We start from the raw sequence: 18,047 nt of genomic DNA on the forward strand, positions 1-18,047 counted from the left end.
AAGGCTTGAAGTCAGTCCATGGCTGACTAGGGGAGTCCTAGGGGAGACTGTTGACCCAGTGCTTTTCCATTTATACCTTCATTTTTGTATTCGTCAGTGACAACATCAGGAATTCCTTGTGCTTATCAAACAGATCAGGTAGGGGTGGCCTGAGGCCCTCCAAGCCCCCTCCAAACGTAGACCCTAGTGTGGATTAGTGCAGAGTATGCAGCAGTTTTGTTCTCTGCCCTCCAAAACAAGAAGGCATCCCATTTCCAAGATGGTCAAAGTCGTGGCTTGTTGGCATCATTTCTTATGGAGGGGAAAGTGTTTGTTGAGAAGACACTGAGATGTGTGTCCACCTGTCTTTTTGCTCCCCTCCAACACTGATCACTGAGCATAACCATCCAGTGTTCCTTCTTGCCATTCATAGTAGATACTAACACTGGGATGTGATAAGGGGAGACACTTTTCCATCTACAGATGACGTCAACACATTTCATCTCAGCCCCTCCTCACAGGCCTCTTGTGGTTGGCACCTTTCCCACCAGTGTCAGGTGGGAAAACCAAATCCCTCAGAACTTTACTGCCCAAGATCACAAGGCACTCAGAAGGTGGACTAGAACCCAAGTCCAGTGCTCTTCCTCCTAGAGCAGGTGAGGTGTGTGATGCTCCTCTCAAAACACCATGTAAAAAAGTATTGATTTAAAAAGATTTCATGTAGATCCAATGAATGATTTAATCACAGCTAAGGTTTATTTTCCCCACAGGTTCGAATACTGGATTTTCATCAAGTTCAAAAAATTGGGATGAAGGTTTGTCTAAACTATTCGGTAAGTAATCTCCTCATGTGAAGCGTCCATGCTGTTTTGAAGAATCTCACGCTTTTCCAGGGTTGTCTCTCAGATAATCCGATGCTTTGGTGGGAGGGAAAGTGCTTGTCTTGAGGCTAGAACCAGTTCTTTGAAGTGTCAGAGTCCCAGGAATTTAGGCAAAGTATAGAAGATAGATACTTGGAAAGGATTCTGCTCCTCAGAGAGGGGTCCATGCAGCAGAACAGGGCCACCATGTGGGAGTTATTGCAAGTGCTGAGTCAGACCCCACCTTAGACCAGCTGCATCACAACTGCCTGACAAGGTGCCCGGGAGATTTCTGCAGCGGTGGGATGGTGAGGCCCTGAGGCTGAGATAAACCTTCTCCCCAGGTCCTTAGTCCTAGTTGAGCATGAGAATCCCCTGGGAAGATTGTTAAAAAGAGACAGATCTTCTTCCCCTCTCTCCACCACCCCAGTGATCAGATTCCTTAGTGTGGGATGATTCTGCCCTGAGACTTTTTGCCCAGAGAAATCTCTCCTCTCTGGTGTTGTTATGTGGGTTAGGAGTAGACACTGAGGGTTACATCTTGTCTGAGAAAGAGCTCTCAGGAGTGTGAACACTGATGCTTCCCTCTGGGTTAGGACGTGTTGGATGTTCTGATCACAGAGCTATGCCTGCCAATCCTGCTTGGAAGGGGGATATCTCTCTACACAGGACATGGACCTTTTTTCCAGGAGCTGCCCATGTTGGGAATTCTGGGTTTGCCCTTCCTCCACGTGTGCTATTAAAGAGGCTCCAGTAAATCTGCACTGAGTGTCTGGCTGATTGAATGATGGGTAGGTTACCATGATTGAATGAGTGAAGGGATGCAGATAGCTCTTGCAGCCCCCTTACTGTGCTTCCAGGAATTCTTACCCGGGAATCAGAAGACTTTTGTCCTTCTTGCAGGAGCCCCATGTCTCCGAATCCCATTCCACATGTGTGGAAGGGGAGTGAGTGAGTGTGAAGATGGGTGTCTGCTTTGGGGTTTGGGAGGATCCCATCATCCCCCAAAGGCCTACTGACCTGCCCAGCGCCATGTCCGTGTTGGCCTTGGCATTGGTGGGCCACCAATAAACTTTCCAGGTTCTCTCTGAGCAACAATTCAGGATCCTGTAGATCAACACATCTATCAGGGAAGCGGCTAGTAATGAGAACTCATCATCTTACTTGTAATTCTGATAGCTGATTTTTTGGTGTTGCTATCATAAGCACCTATTTATCCAAGTGAGTAGACCACCCACCAATGTACCAACAGCCCTTGAAAAAGGAGTCTGAATAAATACTGTATTAATGGAATTCATGATGATTTTCTGTGGCTTAGCAAAGTAAACCTAGAAGGAGAAAATGAAACTGTTGTCCCCCAGGGACAGATAGACACTGTCTTTAAAAAAGAAAGAAGGGTGCCTGGGTGGCTCTGTCGGTTAGGTGTCCAACTCTTGGTTTCAGCTCAGGTCATGATCTCAGGGTCATGAGATCGAGCCCCACCTCGGGCTCCATGGTCAGTAGGGAGTCTGCTTGAGATTCTCTCTCTCCCTCTCCCCCCCCATGCTCTCTCTCTCTCTCTCTAAATAAATAGATAAAATCTTTAAAAAAATAAAATATAAATAAAAAGAGAAAATGATAGATTTCAAAAAATATAACTATGAAAAAGTACTAATAGTTTTATAAAGGAAGAGTTTTCTGAACTTGTAGAATCTGTTATCTATAAGTGCTGAGTCTTTTACCCCTCCCCCAGCCTCCACCCAATTTTTGTAGGTACAGTTTTCACATATAACATTTGTAAATGAATTTTGAAACTCTCTGAGGATAGCCTTGCCCTTTGGGTTTGTCATGTCTTGGCAGTCCTGATGTGACATGGAATTCTCTGGTTCAGTCCCTTTCTCACTCCTGGTTCTTCTCTGAAGCACAGGGAATGTCATGTGGGATCTCGGTGGGGGCTGTCACCTGGCTGCAGCAGCCCTCCCAGGACTACCTCAAAGACTTTTCATGATGCTTGCAGCTCGCTGAGTTAGTGTCCCCAAGAGGCTAGTCCCAGGTTTACTGCATGTCACGTACTAACCCATCAGGGCTGCTGAGATCACAGTGAGCACCAGAGTGTAGGCGAAGGGAGTCTACTGACAGTTAACATCTACATACAGGAGTGACTTTTGAGGTCTCAGTATCATGGTCAGCTGGATCCAGAACTCAGCCTTACCTGGCAGGACCCACTCCTTCTTCTCAGTCTGTTCAGCCTAGTGCCTACCTTCTGGCTTTCTTGGGCTGAGTTAGTTTTCCTCTCCTGTCTGCTCCTGTCCCTTGCCATATTGCTCTGTGCAGCTGTGTCAGTGTGTTTGCTTGTGTCTGTGTGTACTTCTACCTCTCCCACGTGTCTGGATGCCTCAGGGATGCAGACCAGGCAGTGGGTCTCAGTCTGCTTTGTTTTTGTCTTCTTTAAAATATTTAACCATTCAGCGCTGATGATGTATGTCAACCATTATACAGAGTTTCTTTGTACAATTTGGGTTCCAAATGTTTATTTTGGTCCTGTTATTTTGAAGTTGGACCACATTTTACCCCCAAACAGTGCTATATGATTCACAGTGATATCACCTTATGTACCCCTCCCCACATTTATTGATGCACAATTGACATATAACACTGTAAGTTCAGGGTGTAAACATGGTGATTGATACACATATATAATGCAAAATAAAGAACACATAGTGTACCTAATTTCCTCCATCATGTCCCATAATTATTTTTTCTTTATGCTGTGAACATATAAAATCTACTCTCTTAGCAACTTTCAAGTACATAATACAGTATCATTGACTATAATCACAATGTTACACATTGTATCCCCAAAACTTACTCATCTTCTAACTGGACCTTTGTAACTTTTGATCAGTATCTCCCCATTTCCCCCACCCCTGACCCCTGGCAATCCACTGTTCTACTTTCTGTTTCTATGAGTTCAGCTTTTTTAGATTCTACATAGAAGTGAGATCATATAGTATTTGTGTTTCTCTGTCTGACTTATTTCATTTAGCATAATGCCCTCAAGGTCTATTTATGTTGTTGCAAAAAACAGGATTTCCTTCTTTCTCATGGATGAATAGTATTATGTAATATATTTTGTAATATTAGGTAATATATATCATCACCTTTTCTTTCCGTTCCTTCACTGATGGACACTTAAATTGTTTCTACATCTTGGCTATTGTGACTAATGCTGCAGTGAACATAGGAATGCAGATAATCTCCTTGAGATCCTGTGTGCATCTCCTTTGGATATATACCCATAGTTGGGACTGCTGGACATATGGTAATTCTATTTTTAATTTTTGGGGGACCTTCCATTCTGTTCCCTTGGGGCCCATACCAGTTTACATTCCCACCAACAGTGCATAAGGGTTCCCTTTCCTCCACATCCCATGAACACTTATTTCTTGTCTTTTTGATGATAGCCATTCTCACAGGTGTAAGAATGTGGTTTTGATTTGCATTTCCTTGATGATAAGTGATGTTGACACCATTTCAAGTATCTGTTGGCCATTTTTATGTCTTCTCTGGAATAATGTCTATCTAATTCTTCTGCCCATTTAAAAGTCATATTGTTTGTTTTTTTGCTATTGGGTTGTATGAGTTCTTTATGTATTTTGGATATTAACCACCTATTAGAGATATGATTTGCAAATACTTTCTTCCATTCTGTAGGTTGCTTTTCATTTTGTTGATTGTTTCTTTTGCTGTATAAAAAAAGCTTTGTAGTTTGATGTCGTTCCACTTGTTTATTTTTGCTTTTGTTTCCTGTGCTTTTGATATCATATCCAAAAAAATTGTTGCCAAGAACTATAGGAAACAAACTGAGCGTTGCTGGAGGGGAGGAGGGTAGGGGGATGGGGTAATTGGGTGTTGGGCATTAAGGAGGGCATTTGAAGTAATGAGCACTAGGTGTTGTATGCAACTGATGAATCACTAAATTCTACCTCTGAAACTAATAATACAGTATATGTTAATTAAATTGAATTTATGTATTTATTTATTTAAAAAGATTTTATTTATTTATTTATTTGAGCAAGAGTGGGAGAGAGAGCAAGCGAGCACATGAGTGGGGGGAGGGGCAGAAGGAGAAGAGAGAGAATCTCAAGCAGACTCCACATTGAGTCGGTGCTCGATCTCATGACCCTGAGATCATGACCTGAGTGGAAGGGTCGGATGCTCAACCAACTGAGCCATCTAGACTCCTCTTAAATTGAATTTAAATAACAAATTAAAAAAAAGACCAATGTCAAGGAACTTTTCTCTTATGATATCATCTAGGAGTTTTGTGGTTTCAGTTATTCAGTTTTCTCAACACCATTTATTTTTTTTTTATTTTTAAATTTTTTAAATTTATTTATTCATGAACATCAGAGAGAGAGAGAGAGGCAGAGGCAGAGGGAGAGAAGCAGGCTCCCCGCCTAGCAGGGAACCCGATGCGGGACTCGATCCCAGGACCCTGGGATCATGACCTGAGCCGAAGGCAGACGCTTAACCATCTGAGCCACCCAGGCACCCCATCAACACCATTTATTAAAGAGACTATCTTTTCCCCATTGAGTATTTTTGGCTCCCTTGTCAAATATGAGTTGACTGTATATGCAAGGTTTATTTTTGGGCTCTCAATTTTGTTCCATTAGTCTATGTGTCTTTTTGTGCCATACAATTTGTATGCTGTGATTGCTATAGCTTTATAGTATAGTTTGAAATCAGGAAGTGTGGTGCCTCCAGCTTTGTTCCTTTCTCAGGATTCCTTTAGCTATTCAGGGTCTTCTGTGGTTCCAAATGAATTTTAGGATTGTTTTTTCTATTTCTGTGAAAAATACCATTGGGATTTTATTTATTTATTTATTTATTTGGAGCGAGAGCGTGTGCGCAGGGGGTAGGGGCAGAGGGAGAGGGAGAGACAGAATCTTTTTTTTAAAATATTTTATTATTATGTTAATCACCATACATTACATCATTAGTTTTTGATGTAGTGTTCCATGATTCATTGTTCGTGCATAACACCCAGTGCTCCATGCAGAATGTGCCCTCCTCAATACCCACCACCAGGCTAACCCATCCTCCCACCCCCCCCCAGAACCCTCAGTTTGTTTTTCAGAGTCCATCGTCTCTCATGGTTCGTCTACCCCTCCGATTTCCCCCCTTTCATTCTTCCCCTCCTGCTATCTTCTTCTTTTTTTTTCTTAACATATATTGCATTATTTGTTTCAGAGGTACAGATCTGAGATTCAACAGTCTTGCACAATTCACAGCGCTTACCATAGCACATACCCTCCCCAATGTCTATCACCCAGCCACCCCATCCCTCCCACCTCACCCCCTACTCCAGCAACCCTCAGTTTGTTTCCTGCGATTAAGAATTCCTCATATCAGTGAGGTCATATGATACATGTCTTTCTCTGATTGACTTATTTCGCTCAGCATAACACCTTCCAGTTCCATCCACGTCATTGTAAATGGCAAGCTCTCATTCCTTTTGATGGCTACATAATATTCCATTGTATATATATACCACCTCTTCTTTATCCATTCATCTGTTGATGGACATCTTGGCTCTTTCCACAGTTTGGCTATTGTGGACATTGCTGCTATAAACATTGGGGTGCACGTACCCCTTCGGATCCCTACTTTTGTCTCTTTGGGGTAAATACCCAGTAGTGCAATTGCTGGATCATATGGTAGCTCTATTTTCAACTTTTTGAGGAACCTCCATACTGTTTTCCAGAGTGGTTGCACCAGTTTACATTCCCACCAACAGTGTAGGAGGGCTCCCCTTGGGAGAGACAGAATCTTAAGCAGGCTCCACCCCCAGCACAGAGCCCTATGGCAGGCTCAATCTCACAACCTTGAGATCATGACCTGAGCCAAAATCAAGACTTGGACGCTTATGGGCGCCTGGGTGGCTCAGTTGGTTAAGCGACTGCCTTCGGCTCAAGTCATGATCCTGGAGTCCCTGGATCGAGTCCCGCATCGGGCTCCCTGCTCGGCGGGGAGTCTGCTTCTCCCTCTGACCCTCCCCCCTCTCATGTGCTTGCTCTCTCTCATTCTCTCTCTCTCAAATAAATAAATAAAATCTTTAGGGCACCTGGGTGGCTCGGTTGGTCAAGTGACTGCCTTCGGCTCAGGTCATGATCCTGGAGTCCCGGGATCGAGTCCCGCATCGGGCTCCCTGCTCGACAGGGAGTCTGCTTCTCCCTCTCCTACTCCCCCCTCTTGTGCTCTTTCTCTCTCTCACTCTCTCTCTCTCAAATAAATAAATAAAATCTTAAAAAAAAAAAAAAAAAGACTTGGACGCTTAACTGACTGAACCACCCAGGTGCCCCCAAATCTCAATTTTTCAGAAATGATTTAGATAGACCAAAATCTCCTTCCCCAGACAAGGCATTTTAGAGCATAACATTATATATTCATTGCATTTGTATCATTTATTCACTGAATTCATAGACTAATTCTGGTACATACAGAGTAGATATATTAATCACGGACTGCTGATATTAATATGCCTTTCTTGCTTCACTTGAGATGAAATTCTACTGCAAGTGTTTTCCAAAGTTCCATCTGATGAAACAAGAACAGCAGGAAAGTCAATTACAAAGAGAGAAGTGAAAGCAAGCAAGTATACGTCTTTAAAATTATAAGTGCACATGTTTTTAAAGGCCTATGTATTGTATCGTTTGTACTACCCTATCATTTTAACATTCTTAACCCAGGTATATAGGGGCAAAATGAAATTGAGATGTGGAAGAAAAAATTATCTGATATACTCTCTATAACCTTCTACTGACTATGGGAGTCTGTGGTCTAAAGTCTAAATAGCACTGTATTGTGGGATGATCTCTGAAGTTCATGTGTCAGGCAGGTTCTCTCACTCTGGAGGCTGTTCAGAGGGTAGGAACCAGATTTGCAAGTGGTGCTCACTGTCCTTGGTAACACTGGCTGTGAGTCGTGTAATGACTTTCTAGTCAACAACACTCTACAGTTCAATGTGCATGCGTGCCCTGTTCACTGGCTTGGGATAGTAAAGCCTTCCCATCCCTCCCCATTATCTCCCCACCCCACACTCTAGCCTCTGGAAAATATTTGCACTAAGAGACAGAGCCTATTTCTGCCTTTGGACTGATGCTCCAATGCCAAAGCTGAGGGAAAGAAGCTGGTCACATATGCAGAAAACAGGGGAATTAGCATAAATCACACAAGTGACAGACAAACCTTTTAAGGTGGACACTGTGTGCATTGGGAAAATATTTAGATTGAGTAATTATTTATCAGGACAATCCAGGCAGGTATGCTGTGTTGAAATTATAAAACTATTAGCAAACCATTTTTGTGACCAATGGTGCATTTTATAAACCACAGATAAAGTAAATATTTTACTGCGTAATGATGATGGTGTATCCTGCATAATGTTTTTATTATGTTCCCTTGGTTGACGCAATGGGAAGAACACATTTTTGACAAAGTTGAGTGACTGAGTGTATCTATTCCTAATGATTCACCCATGTTTCATCTCTAGAACTGTGCATTTGTCACTAGTTGGATCAAAGTAGTCATACTGGAAATCATTTGGCATCCACCATGCAGACTTCCCTACCCATTTTTTTGTAGAGTTGAAAGCTGCAATGTGTATAAGTTAAAGTGCACAGATTACTCAGTGGCTGTGTAGATTATCTGTGAGAAAACCATGTGAAAACTGGTGTTACCAGTTTTGTGTTAGAAGTTCAGATTCCGCAGACACTTCATGAATGCTCTGTCACTTACGACAGGAGGTTGCTGCTGGGACCCTGAAAATTCTTCATTAGGGGATAAGTTTCTCCTCCCTGCTGGTTTTGCCCACTCCCCTGGGGACGGAAAAAAGGGCTGGCCTTTACCTAGAATCAAGAAAATTTGTGCAGCAACTAAGACATCACAACATCCATAAAGAACATCCTGAAAATATAGTTCAAAATTCCATGAGTTGCTACAGCTTTTTAGCACAGTCAATCCATATCCTTGACGTGGCCACATGAGTGTCAGCAGAAGGCTTGAAGTCAGTCCGTGGCATCCTAGGGGAGACTGTTGACCCAGTGCTTTTCTATTTATACCTTCATTTTTGTATTCGTCAGTGACAACATCAGGAATTCCTTGTGCTTATCAAACAGATCAGGTAGGGGTGGCCTGAGGCCCTCCAAGCCCCCTCCAAACGTAGACCCTAGTGTGGATTAGTGCAGAGTATGCAGCAGTTTTGTTCTCTGCCCTCCAAAACAAGAAGGCATCCCATTTCCAAGATGGTCAAAGTCGTGGCTTGTTGGCATCATTTCTTATGGAGGGGAAAGTGTTTGTTGAGAAGACACTGAGATGTGTGTCCACCTGTCTTTTTGCTCCCCTCCAACACTGATCACTGAGCATAACCATCCAGTGTCCCTTCTTGCCATTCATAGTAGATACTAACACTGGGATGTGATAAGGGGAGGACACTTTTCCATCTACAGATGACGTCAACACATTTCATCTCAGCCCCTCCTCACAGGCCTCTTGTGGTTGGCACCTTTCCCACCAGTGTCAGGTGGGAAAACCAAATCCCTCAGAACTTTACTGCCCAAGATCACAAGGCACTCAGAAGGTGGACTAGAACCCAAGTCCAGTGCTCTTCCTCCTAGAGCAGGTGAAGTGCGTGATGCTCCTCTCAAAACACCATGTAAAAAAGTATTGATTTAAAAAGATTTCATGTAGATCCAATGAATGATTTAATCACAGCTAAGGTTTATTTTCCCCACAGGTTCGAATACTGGATTTTCATCAAGTTCAAAAAATTGGGATGAAGGTTTGTCTAAACTATTCGGTAAGTAATCTCCTCATGTGAAGCGTCCATGCTGTTTTGAAGAATCTCACGCTTTTCCAGGGTTGTCTCTCAGATAATCCGATGCTTTGGTGGGAGGGAAAGTGCTTGTCTTGAGGCTAGAACCAGTTCTTTGAAGTGTCAGAGTCCCAGGAAATTAGGCAAAGTATAGAAGATAGATACTTGGAAAGGATTCTGCTCCTCAGAGAGGGGTCCATGCAGCAGAACAGGGCCACCATGTGGGAGTTATTGCAAGTGCTGAGTCAGACCCCACCTTAGACCAGCTGCATCACAACTGCCTGACAAGGTGCCCGGGAGATTTCTGCAGCGGTGGGATGGTGAGGCCCTGAGGCTGAGATAAACCTTCTCCCCAGGTCCTTAGTCCTAGTTGAGCATGAGAATCCCCTGGAGAGATTGTTAAAAAGACCCCTGATCAGATTCCCTGGCATAGGATGAGATATTTGCACCAGTAGTTTTTAAAGCTCTCCAGGTGATTCTAGGCTGGGACTCATTGATCTATTCCAAGTCTCTCATGTAACATTTGAGAAAAACAAGGCCTGGAAAGAAGATGGTAGGAAGCTCCAAGACTATGTTACAACTGAACTGCCAAGAATTATCTTAAGCAACTATTTTGGACTGTTGGATTCTAGTTGAAAACTTGCATCATCCAGAGGAATGCTTAATGAAGAGACTGGTAAATTTTAGTAATTCATGTAGATCCTACCATTCTCCTTCCCCCAGCCCCACAGCAGGTAGCCAAGTAGTCGGCAGCCTGCATTCCCAGTGTAGCTTGCTGGTACCAGAAGGGGCAATAGGAACCCATCTTCAGTGTGTTTACTGTCTTTGATGACTTAAGGAAATGAGAGATAAAGAACTTAAGGAAATCAGGAAAACAATGTTTGAACAAAATGAGAATGTCAATAAAGAAATTATAGAAAGGAAACTGAGATTCTAGAGTTGAAAAGTACGGTGGCTAAAATGAAAAACTTACCAGCGGGATTTGACAGCACATTTCAGCAGACAGAAGTAAGGATCATTTTGAACTTGGACAATTGAAATTTTCCAGTCTGCAGAGCAGAAAGAACAAAAAATGAGCAGAGGATGAGGGACCTGTAAGGTCGCATCAAGTGTACCAACATATACATTACAGAAATGCTAGCAGGAGAAATGAGAGAAAGGGGCAGAGAAAATATATGAGGAAATAATGGCCAAAACCTTCTCAAATTAGATGATTTTACACATCCCAGAAGCTCTAGAAACTCCAGGCATAAATGCAAGAGAGTCACACTGAAACACATTATAGTCAAATTGTTGAAACCCAAAGACAAAGAGACAGTCTTGAAAGCAGCAAAGGAAAAACTACTCATTGTTTACAGGGATCCTCAATAAGATTAATGGCTGATTCCTCCTCAAAAATCATGGAGACCAGAAGTGATGACATATTTAAAGTCCTGAAAGAAAAGTACTGTCAACCAATAGTTTTATATTTGACAAAACTATTCTTTGAGCATAAAAGATAAACTAAGACATTTCTAGATAAACAAAAGCTAAGAGATCTGCCCCTTAAGAAACGCTAAAGAGAGTACTTCGGGCTGAAATGAAAGGACAGTAGACAGTCAAAAGTTTGAGAATAAAATGAACACTGGTAAAGGTGACTACATAGGTAAATGTAAAAACCAGTATTATTGTAATTTTGGTTTGTTACTTCATTCTTTTTTACAATGTGATTTAAAAGGCGATGAATGAAACAGTGATTGTAAATTTATGTTCATGGACATACAGTGTGTAAAGATGTAATTTGTGGCAATATAGGGGAAGGTAGAGATATATATGAGCAGAGTGTTCATATACTAAGTTGGTACCATTCAAACTAGGTTGTTATTAGTTTAAAATGTTAGTTGTAATTCCCAAAGTAGTCATGAAGAAAAGAACTAAAACATATACAGAACAGTAACAAAGAAGGCAATTGAAATATAACATTACAAAAAATTGGGGTGCCTGGCTGACTTAGTCTGTTACGCATTTGCCTTCAGCTCGGGTCATGATTCCAGGGTCCTGGGATCAAGCCCCACATTGGGCTCCCTGCTCAACAGGGAGTCTGCTTCTCCCTCTCCCTCTGCTCCTCCCCCTGCTTGTGTGCATGCTCTTGCTCTCTCTGTGTCAAATAAATAAATAAATAAAATCTTAAAAAAAAAATACTCCCACAGGAAAGCAGTAATAAAGGAACTGAGGAACAAAAAATTTATAGGACACAGAAAACAAATAGTTAAATAGCAGAAGTAAATTCTTTTTATCAGTAATCACATTAAGTGTAAATGGATTAAACTCTTATCAAAGGGCAGCGATTAGCATATTGACTAGAAAATCCAATTTTCTTTTTGGGAATTAAAATGGTGCATCTGCTATGGAGAACAGTATGGCTGTTCCTCAATTAAAACTAGAATTACCATATGACCCAGCAATCCCATATTTGGTTATGTATCCCAAAGAATTGGAAGTCTCAAAGAGGTATTTGCCATGCTTATAGCAGCATTCTTCACAATAGCCAAAAGGTAGAAGCAACCCAAGTGTCCATGGATGAATAGACTAACAAAATGTGGTATATACACACAATGGAATATTATTCAGCCTTAAAAAGGAAGGAAATTCCGTTGCATGTACAACATGAATGTTGTAGCATAACCCAATGCTTTCTTTGCCAAATTTAATAAGCCAGTCACAGGAAAACAAATACTGTTTGGTTCTACTTATAAGAGATATCTAAAGTCAAATTCATAGAAAGAAAGTAGCATGGTAGTTGCCAGGGGCTGGGGTAGGGGAGGTGGAAACAGGGAGTTGCTGTTTAATGAGTATGGAGTTTCAGTTTTGCATGATGAAAAAGTTCGGATATCTGTTATACAACAAGGAGAATAAACAATACTACTGAACTATGCTTAAAAATGATCAGGATAGGGTGCCTGGGTGGCTCAGTTGGTTAAGCGACTGCCTTCGGCTCAGGTCATGATCCTGGAGTCCCAGGATCGAGTCCTGCATCGGGCTCCCTGCTCAGCAGGGAGTCTGCTTCTCCCTCTGACCCTCCCCCCTCTCATGTGCTCTCTCTCTCTCATTCTCTCTCTCAAATAAATAAATAAAATCTTAAAAAAAAACTTATTTAAAAATTTAACATCCTTTTGTGATAAAAACACTCAATAAACTAGGAATATAAGGGCACTTCCTCACTGTGATAAAGTCCATATATGAAAAATACCCAGCTAACATCATAATGATGAAAGAATGGAAGTTTTTCCCCTAATATCAGCCATGAGACATTCTTGCCAATTCCTTCAACATAGACTGTGAGTCCTAGCAGAGAAATTAGGCAAGAAAAAGAAATGAAAGGATCTAAAATAAATCCATAAAAAGTTCACAAAAATTGTTAGAGCTAAAAAATTAATTCAGATAACCATTAGTTTGTTCTCTATAGTTAAGTCTCTTTCCTTTTTTTTTTAAAAAAGATTTTATTTATTTATTTTTGAGAGAAAGCGAGCGAGTGTGAGCACAAGCAGGGGAGAGGGGCAGAGGGAGAAGGAGACTCCCCCCTGAGCAGGGAGCCCAATGCGGGACTTGATTCCAGGACCCTGGGATCATGACCTGAGCCAAAGGCAGATGCTTAACTGACTGAGCCACCCAGGCACCCATGTCTGTTTCTTGGTTTGCCTCTCTCTCTTTTTTCCCTTCTCTCCTTTGTTTTGTTTCTTAAATTCCACATATGAGTGAAATCATATGGTATTTGTCTTTCTCTGAATGACTTATTTTGCTTAGTATGATAGTCTCTAGCTCCATTTGAAAGTTTGCAGGATATAAAAACAACACAGAAAAATAATTTGTATTTCTATATTCTGATATGAATAGTCCAAAAAAGGAAAAGAAATCAAGAAAACAATTTTATTTACAATGGCATCAAAAAGATTAAAATACTTAGGAATACATTTAGTGAAGGAGGCAAAAAACTTGTACACAGAAAGGGACAAAACATTGCTGGAAGAAATGAAAGAAGACCTAAATAAATGGAAAGATATCCTATGTTAATAAATTGAAAGACTTACTGTTGTAAAGATGACAATAATCCCCAAAGTGACCTACAGATTCAATGCAAACCCTATCAAAATTCTAATTGCATTTTTTGGAAAATAGAATAACTCATTCTGAAATTCCTATAGAATCTCAGTAGACCCAAAGTAGTCAAAATCATCTTGAAACAGAAGAACAACTTTGGGGGACTCCTGGGGGGCTCAGTCGATTAAGCCTCCCACTCTTGGTTTCAGCTCAGGTCATGATTTCATGGGTTGTGGGATTGAGCCCTGCATCAGGCTCTGTGCTCAGTGGGGAGTCTGCTGGAGAGTCTGTCTCTCTCCCTCTTCCTCTGTCTTTACGCCCTCTTCTCTCTCTAAAATAAATAATCTTAAAAAAAAAAAAAAGAACAAAAAATTTGGAAGAATCCAACTTCTTCATTTCAAAACTTACTACAAAGTGGGTCAGAATGATAACTGGAGCAAGAAGGAAGATAATGACACTAAATGTCATGAGATTTGGGGCAAAGTTTCTAGCTGCATATCTTTCAGTGGGAAATATCTACTGCTCAAGACATCTAGTGCAATCACACTTTTTCAGAAATGATTGTAGGAGTTAGGATTTCCCTTCCCAAGGCAAGGTATTTCAGAGTATAATATCATATGTCCACTGAGCTTATATCATTGATTTACTGTATTTGTAGACTGTTTTAGGTACTTGCAGAGAAAAATGTCAATCCCCCACAGCTGGTATTAACATGCCTTTTTTTACTTCATTTGAGATGAAATTCTACAGCAAGTGTTTTACAAGGTTCCATATGGGACACCATTTGATGAAGCAAGAACAGCAAGCAAATCAATTACAAAGAGAGACATGAATTCAGAAAGTAAGTATATGTCTTTAAAACTATAGGTACATCTCTTCCTATAGGGGTCTATGTATCGTATTATATATACAATGCTATCATTTCAGCATTTGTTAGAACAGCTCCCTGCGTGGCAAAGACAAATTGAGAAATGAAGGGCAAAATTGTCTGAAAACCTCTCTATAACCTTCAAATCTATGGTCTAAAATGGTCAAATCTATGGTCTATTTTGCCGGGGGAGGGGGGGTGGAGATCCTTGGAGTTCATGTGTCAAGTAGGTTCTCACTTTCTGGAGGCTGTTCAGAAGACAGGAACTGGAATTGCAAGTGGTGTTTACCTTTCCTGACAACAGGAACCCTGAGTAATGTAATAACCTTGTCTTGCACACGCTTTATACTTCCTATACTTCCCGGTGCATAGTTTGATACTTTGCTTAGCCCCTGGGGAAAGCTGGTGCAGTCATTAGTACCCCCATTCAATGGGATAAGACCCAGGCCAAAAAAATCACTTGCCCTAGGCACACCAGTAGAAATAACAAAAATGAAAAATACTTTCTGATACTTCCCAAAAGCAGCTTCAGATTATTTTTTTTAAGTAGCAGTTTGAGAATTAAGACAGTTGTTTGATCATAGGTTCTAAGGATAGAATTGTGCATCAGAAACTTCCAGCAGTACAGGAAAGTGCCCTGGGCAACCGAGTAATGGGCACTGTGTTGGAATTTTACATACAGATGTGATTTTCAGTTCCCGAGGTTGGTTTCCCACAGCATCTGCCTGGGTTCCAGTCTCTGTAGTCAGCAGCTAGCTGGTGCCTCGCTCTACATTGACATGTAAACTTTCAAATATACATCCCCAATACAAGTTGAATTCTGTATTAACATTGTAACACTTAAAACAAAATATGGACCCAAAGTACTCAGAAGTGTGTACTGATACAAATTTTTCTCTTTCATTTATTTCCCCCATAGTTTTCATCAAAGGAACCAGTGTTCCTGGGTATTCTACTGCACCAAGGTTTCTCCTTGGCAGCATGGACAGAATTTCTATTAATGGTAAAGCAAATGGATATAATTGGAGTTGGGGGCCAATAAGTAATACCTTATCTTCCTTGTGCCTGAGTTTAGAGCCAAATGTAAGACTGAGCTAAGGATCCGGCAGATGGAGCTCAGACTATCTTCTCTAGAAAACTTGGCTGGATAATGTGGGTGCTTCACTTCGAATTAGGAAGAGTGCCTAATCCTGTATGAGTTCTAGCAGTTTTGGGGTGGAGTCTTTGGGGTTTTCCACATAAAGTATCATATCATCTGCAAAGAGTGAGAGTTTGACTTCTTTGCCGATTTGGATGCCTTTAGGGTACCTGTGGTTTCCCCAAACCCCCACCATGAGAGAGTTTGCTTCTGTAAAATTCACAGCATAGAGGAGCAGTTCAGAATGTGTGCTCTCTGGAGGCAAATGGATGCGAGAGAGAGAGAGAGAGAGAGAGAGAGAGGAGCTGGCCATAGGTACCTGAATCCTCTTCCCAAACTTACCTGTGAAGTCCCTTTCTCCCCCTGGGGACAGGGACTGATGAGGGGCAGAGCACATTCTTTTTTTTAAATTTTTAAATTCTTATGTTAATCCCCATACATTACATCATTAGTTTTAGATGTATTGTTCCATGATTCATTGTTTGTGCATAACACCCAGTGCTCCATGCAGAATGTGCCCTCCTCAATACCCATCACCAGGCTAACCCATCCTCCCACCCCCCTCCCCTCTAGAACCCTCAGGTTGTTTTTCAGAGTCCATCGTCTCTCATGGTTCATCTACCCCTCCGATTTCCCCTCCTTCATTCTTCCCCTCCTGCTACCTTCTTCTTCTTCTTCTTTTTTTTCTTAACATATATTGCATTATTTGTTTCAGAGGTACAGATCTGAGATTCAACAGTCTTGCACAATTCACAGTGCTTACTAGAGCACATACCCTCCCCAGTGTCTATCACCCAGTCACCCCATCCCTCCCACCCCACCCCCCACTCCAGCAACCCTCAGTTTGTTTCCTGATATTAAGAATTCCTCGTATCAGTGAGGTCATATGATACATGTCTTTCTCTGTTTGACTTATTTCGCTCAACATAATACCCTCCAGTTCCATCCACGTCGTTGCAAATGGCAAGCTCTCATTCCTTTTGATGGCTGCATAATATTCCATTGTATATATATACCACCTCTTCTTTATCCATTCATCTGTTGATGGACATCTTGGCTCTTTCCACAGTTTGGCTATTGTGGACATTGCTGCTATAAAGATCGGGGTGCACGTACCCTTTCGGATCCCTACTTTTGTCTCTTTGGGGTAAATACCCAGTAGTGCAATTGCTGGATCATATGGTAGCTCTATTTTCAACCTGTTGAGGAACCTCCATACTGTTTTCCAGAGTGGCTGCACCAGCTTGCATTCCCACCAACAGTGTAGGAGGGTTCCCCTTTCTCCACAACCCTGCCAACATCTGTCGTTTCCTGACTTGTTAATTTTAGCCATTCTGACTGGTGTGAGGTGGTATCTCATTGAGGTTTTGATTTGGATTTCCCTGATGCCGAGCGATATTGAGCTCTTTTTCATGTGTCTGTTGGCCATTTGGATGTCTTCTTTGGAAGAATGTCTGTTCATGTCTTCTGCCCATTTCTTGATTGGATTCTTTGTTCTTTGGGTGTTGAGTTTGATAAGTTCCTTATAGATTTTGGATACTAGCCCTTTATCTGATATGTCATTTGCAAATATCTTCTCCCATTCTGTCGGTTGTCTTTTGGTTTTGTTGACTGTTTCCTTTGCTTTGCAAAAGCTTTTTATCTTGATGAAGTCCCAATAGTTCATTTTTGCCCTTGCTTCCCTTGCCTTTGGTGATGTTTCTAGGAAGAAGTTGCTTTGGCTGAGGTCGAAGAGGTTGCTGCCTGTGTTCTCCTTTAGGATTTTGATGGACTCCTGTCTCACATTGAGGTCTTTCAACCATTTGGAGTCTATTTTTGTGTGTGGTATAAGGAAATGGTCCAGTTTCATTCTTCTGCATGTGGCTATCCAATTTTCCCAACACCATTTGTTGAAGAGACTGTCTTTGTTCCATTGGACATTCTTTCCTGCTTTGTCAAAGATGAGTTGACCATAGAGTTGAGGGTCCATTTCTGGGCTCTCTATTCTGTTCCATCGATCCGTGTGCCTGTTTTTGTGCCAGTACCATACTGTCTTGATGATGACAGCTTTGTAATAGAGCTGGGAGTCCGGAATTGTGATGCCGCCAGCTTTGCTTTTCTTTTTCAACATTCCTCTGGCTATGCGGGGTCTTTTCTGGTTCCATACAAATTTTAGGATTATTTGTTCCATTTCTTTGAAAAAAGTGGATGATATTTTGATGGGGATTGCATTGAATATGTAGATTGCTCTAGGTAGCATTGACATCTTCACAATATTTGTTCTTCCAA

At 41.5% G+C, this 18,047-nt stretch overlaps 1 protein-coding gene across 1 annotated transcript in view; it reads left to right on the forward strand.

Annotated features, from left to right (window-relative positions):
• Nucleotides 1–18,047, forward strand: part of CUNH2orf92 (chromosome unknown C2orf92 homolog) — a 35,704-nt gene that overhangs the window by 4,918 nt on the left and 12,739 nt on the right. The window contains exons 3-7 of the mRNA XM_035001719.1: nucleotides 750–812; nucleotides 7,386–7,475; nucleotides 9,619–9,681; nucleotides 14,510–14,614; nucleotides 15,561–15,644. Coding sequence (XP_034857610.1) covers nucleotides 750–812; nucleotides 7,386–7,475; nucleotides 9,619–9,681; nucleotides 14,510–14,614; nucleotides 15,561–15,644 — 405 coding nt within the window. The remainder of the gene's footprint in view (nucleotides 1–749; nucleotides 813–7,385; nucleotides 7,476–9,618; nucleotides 9,682–14,509; nucleotides 14,615–15,560; nucleotides 15,645–18,047) is intronic.

This window comes from Mirounga leonina, unplaced genomic scaffold (assembly GCF_011800145.1).
Source record: "Mirounga leonina isolate KUSES-001 unplaced genomic scaffold, KU_Mleo_1.0 Mir_125, whole genome shotgun sequence".
Classification (NCBI taxonomy): Eukaryota; Metazoa; Chordata; class Mammalia; order Carnivora; family Phocidae; genus Mirounga; species Mirounga leonina.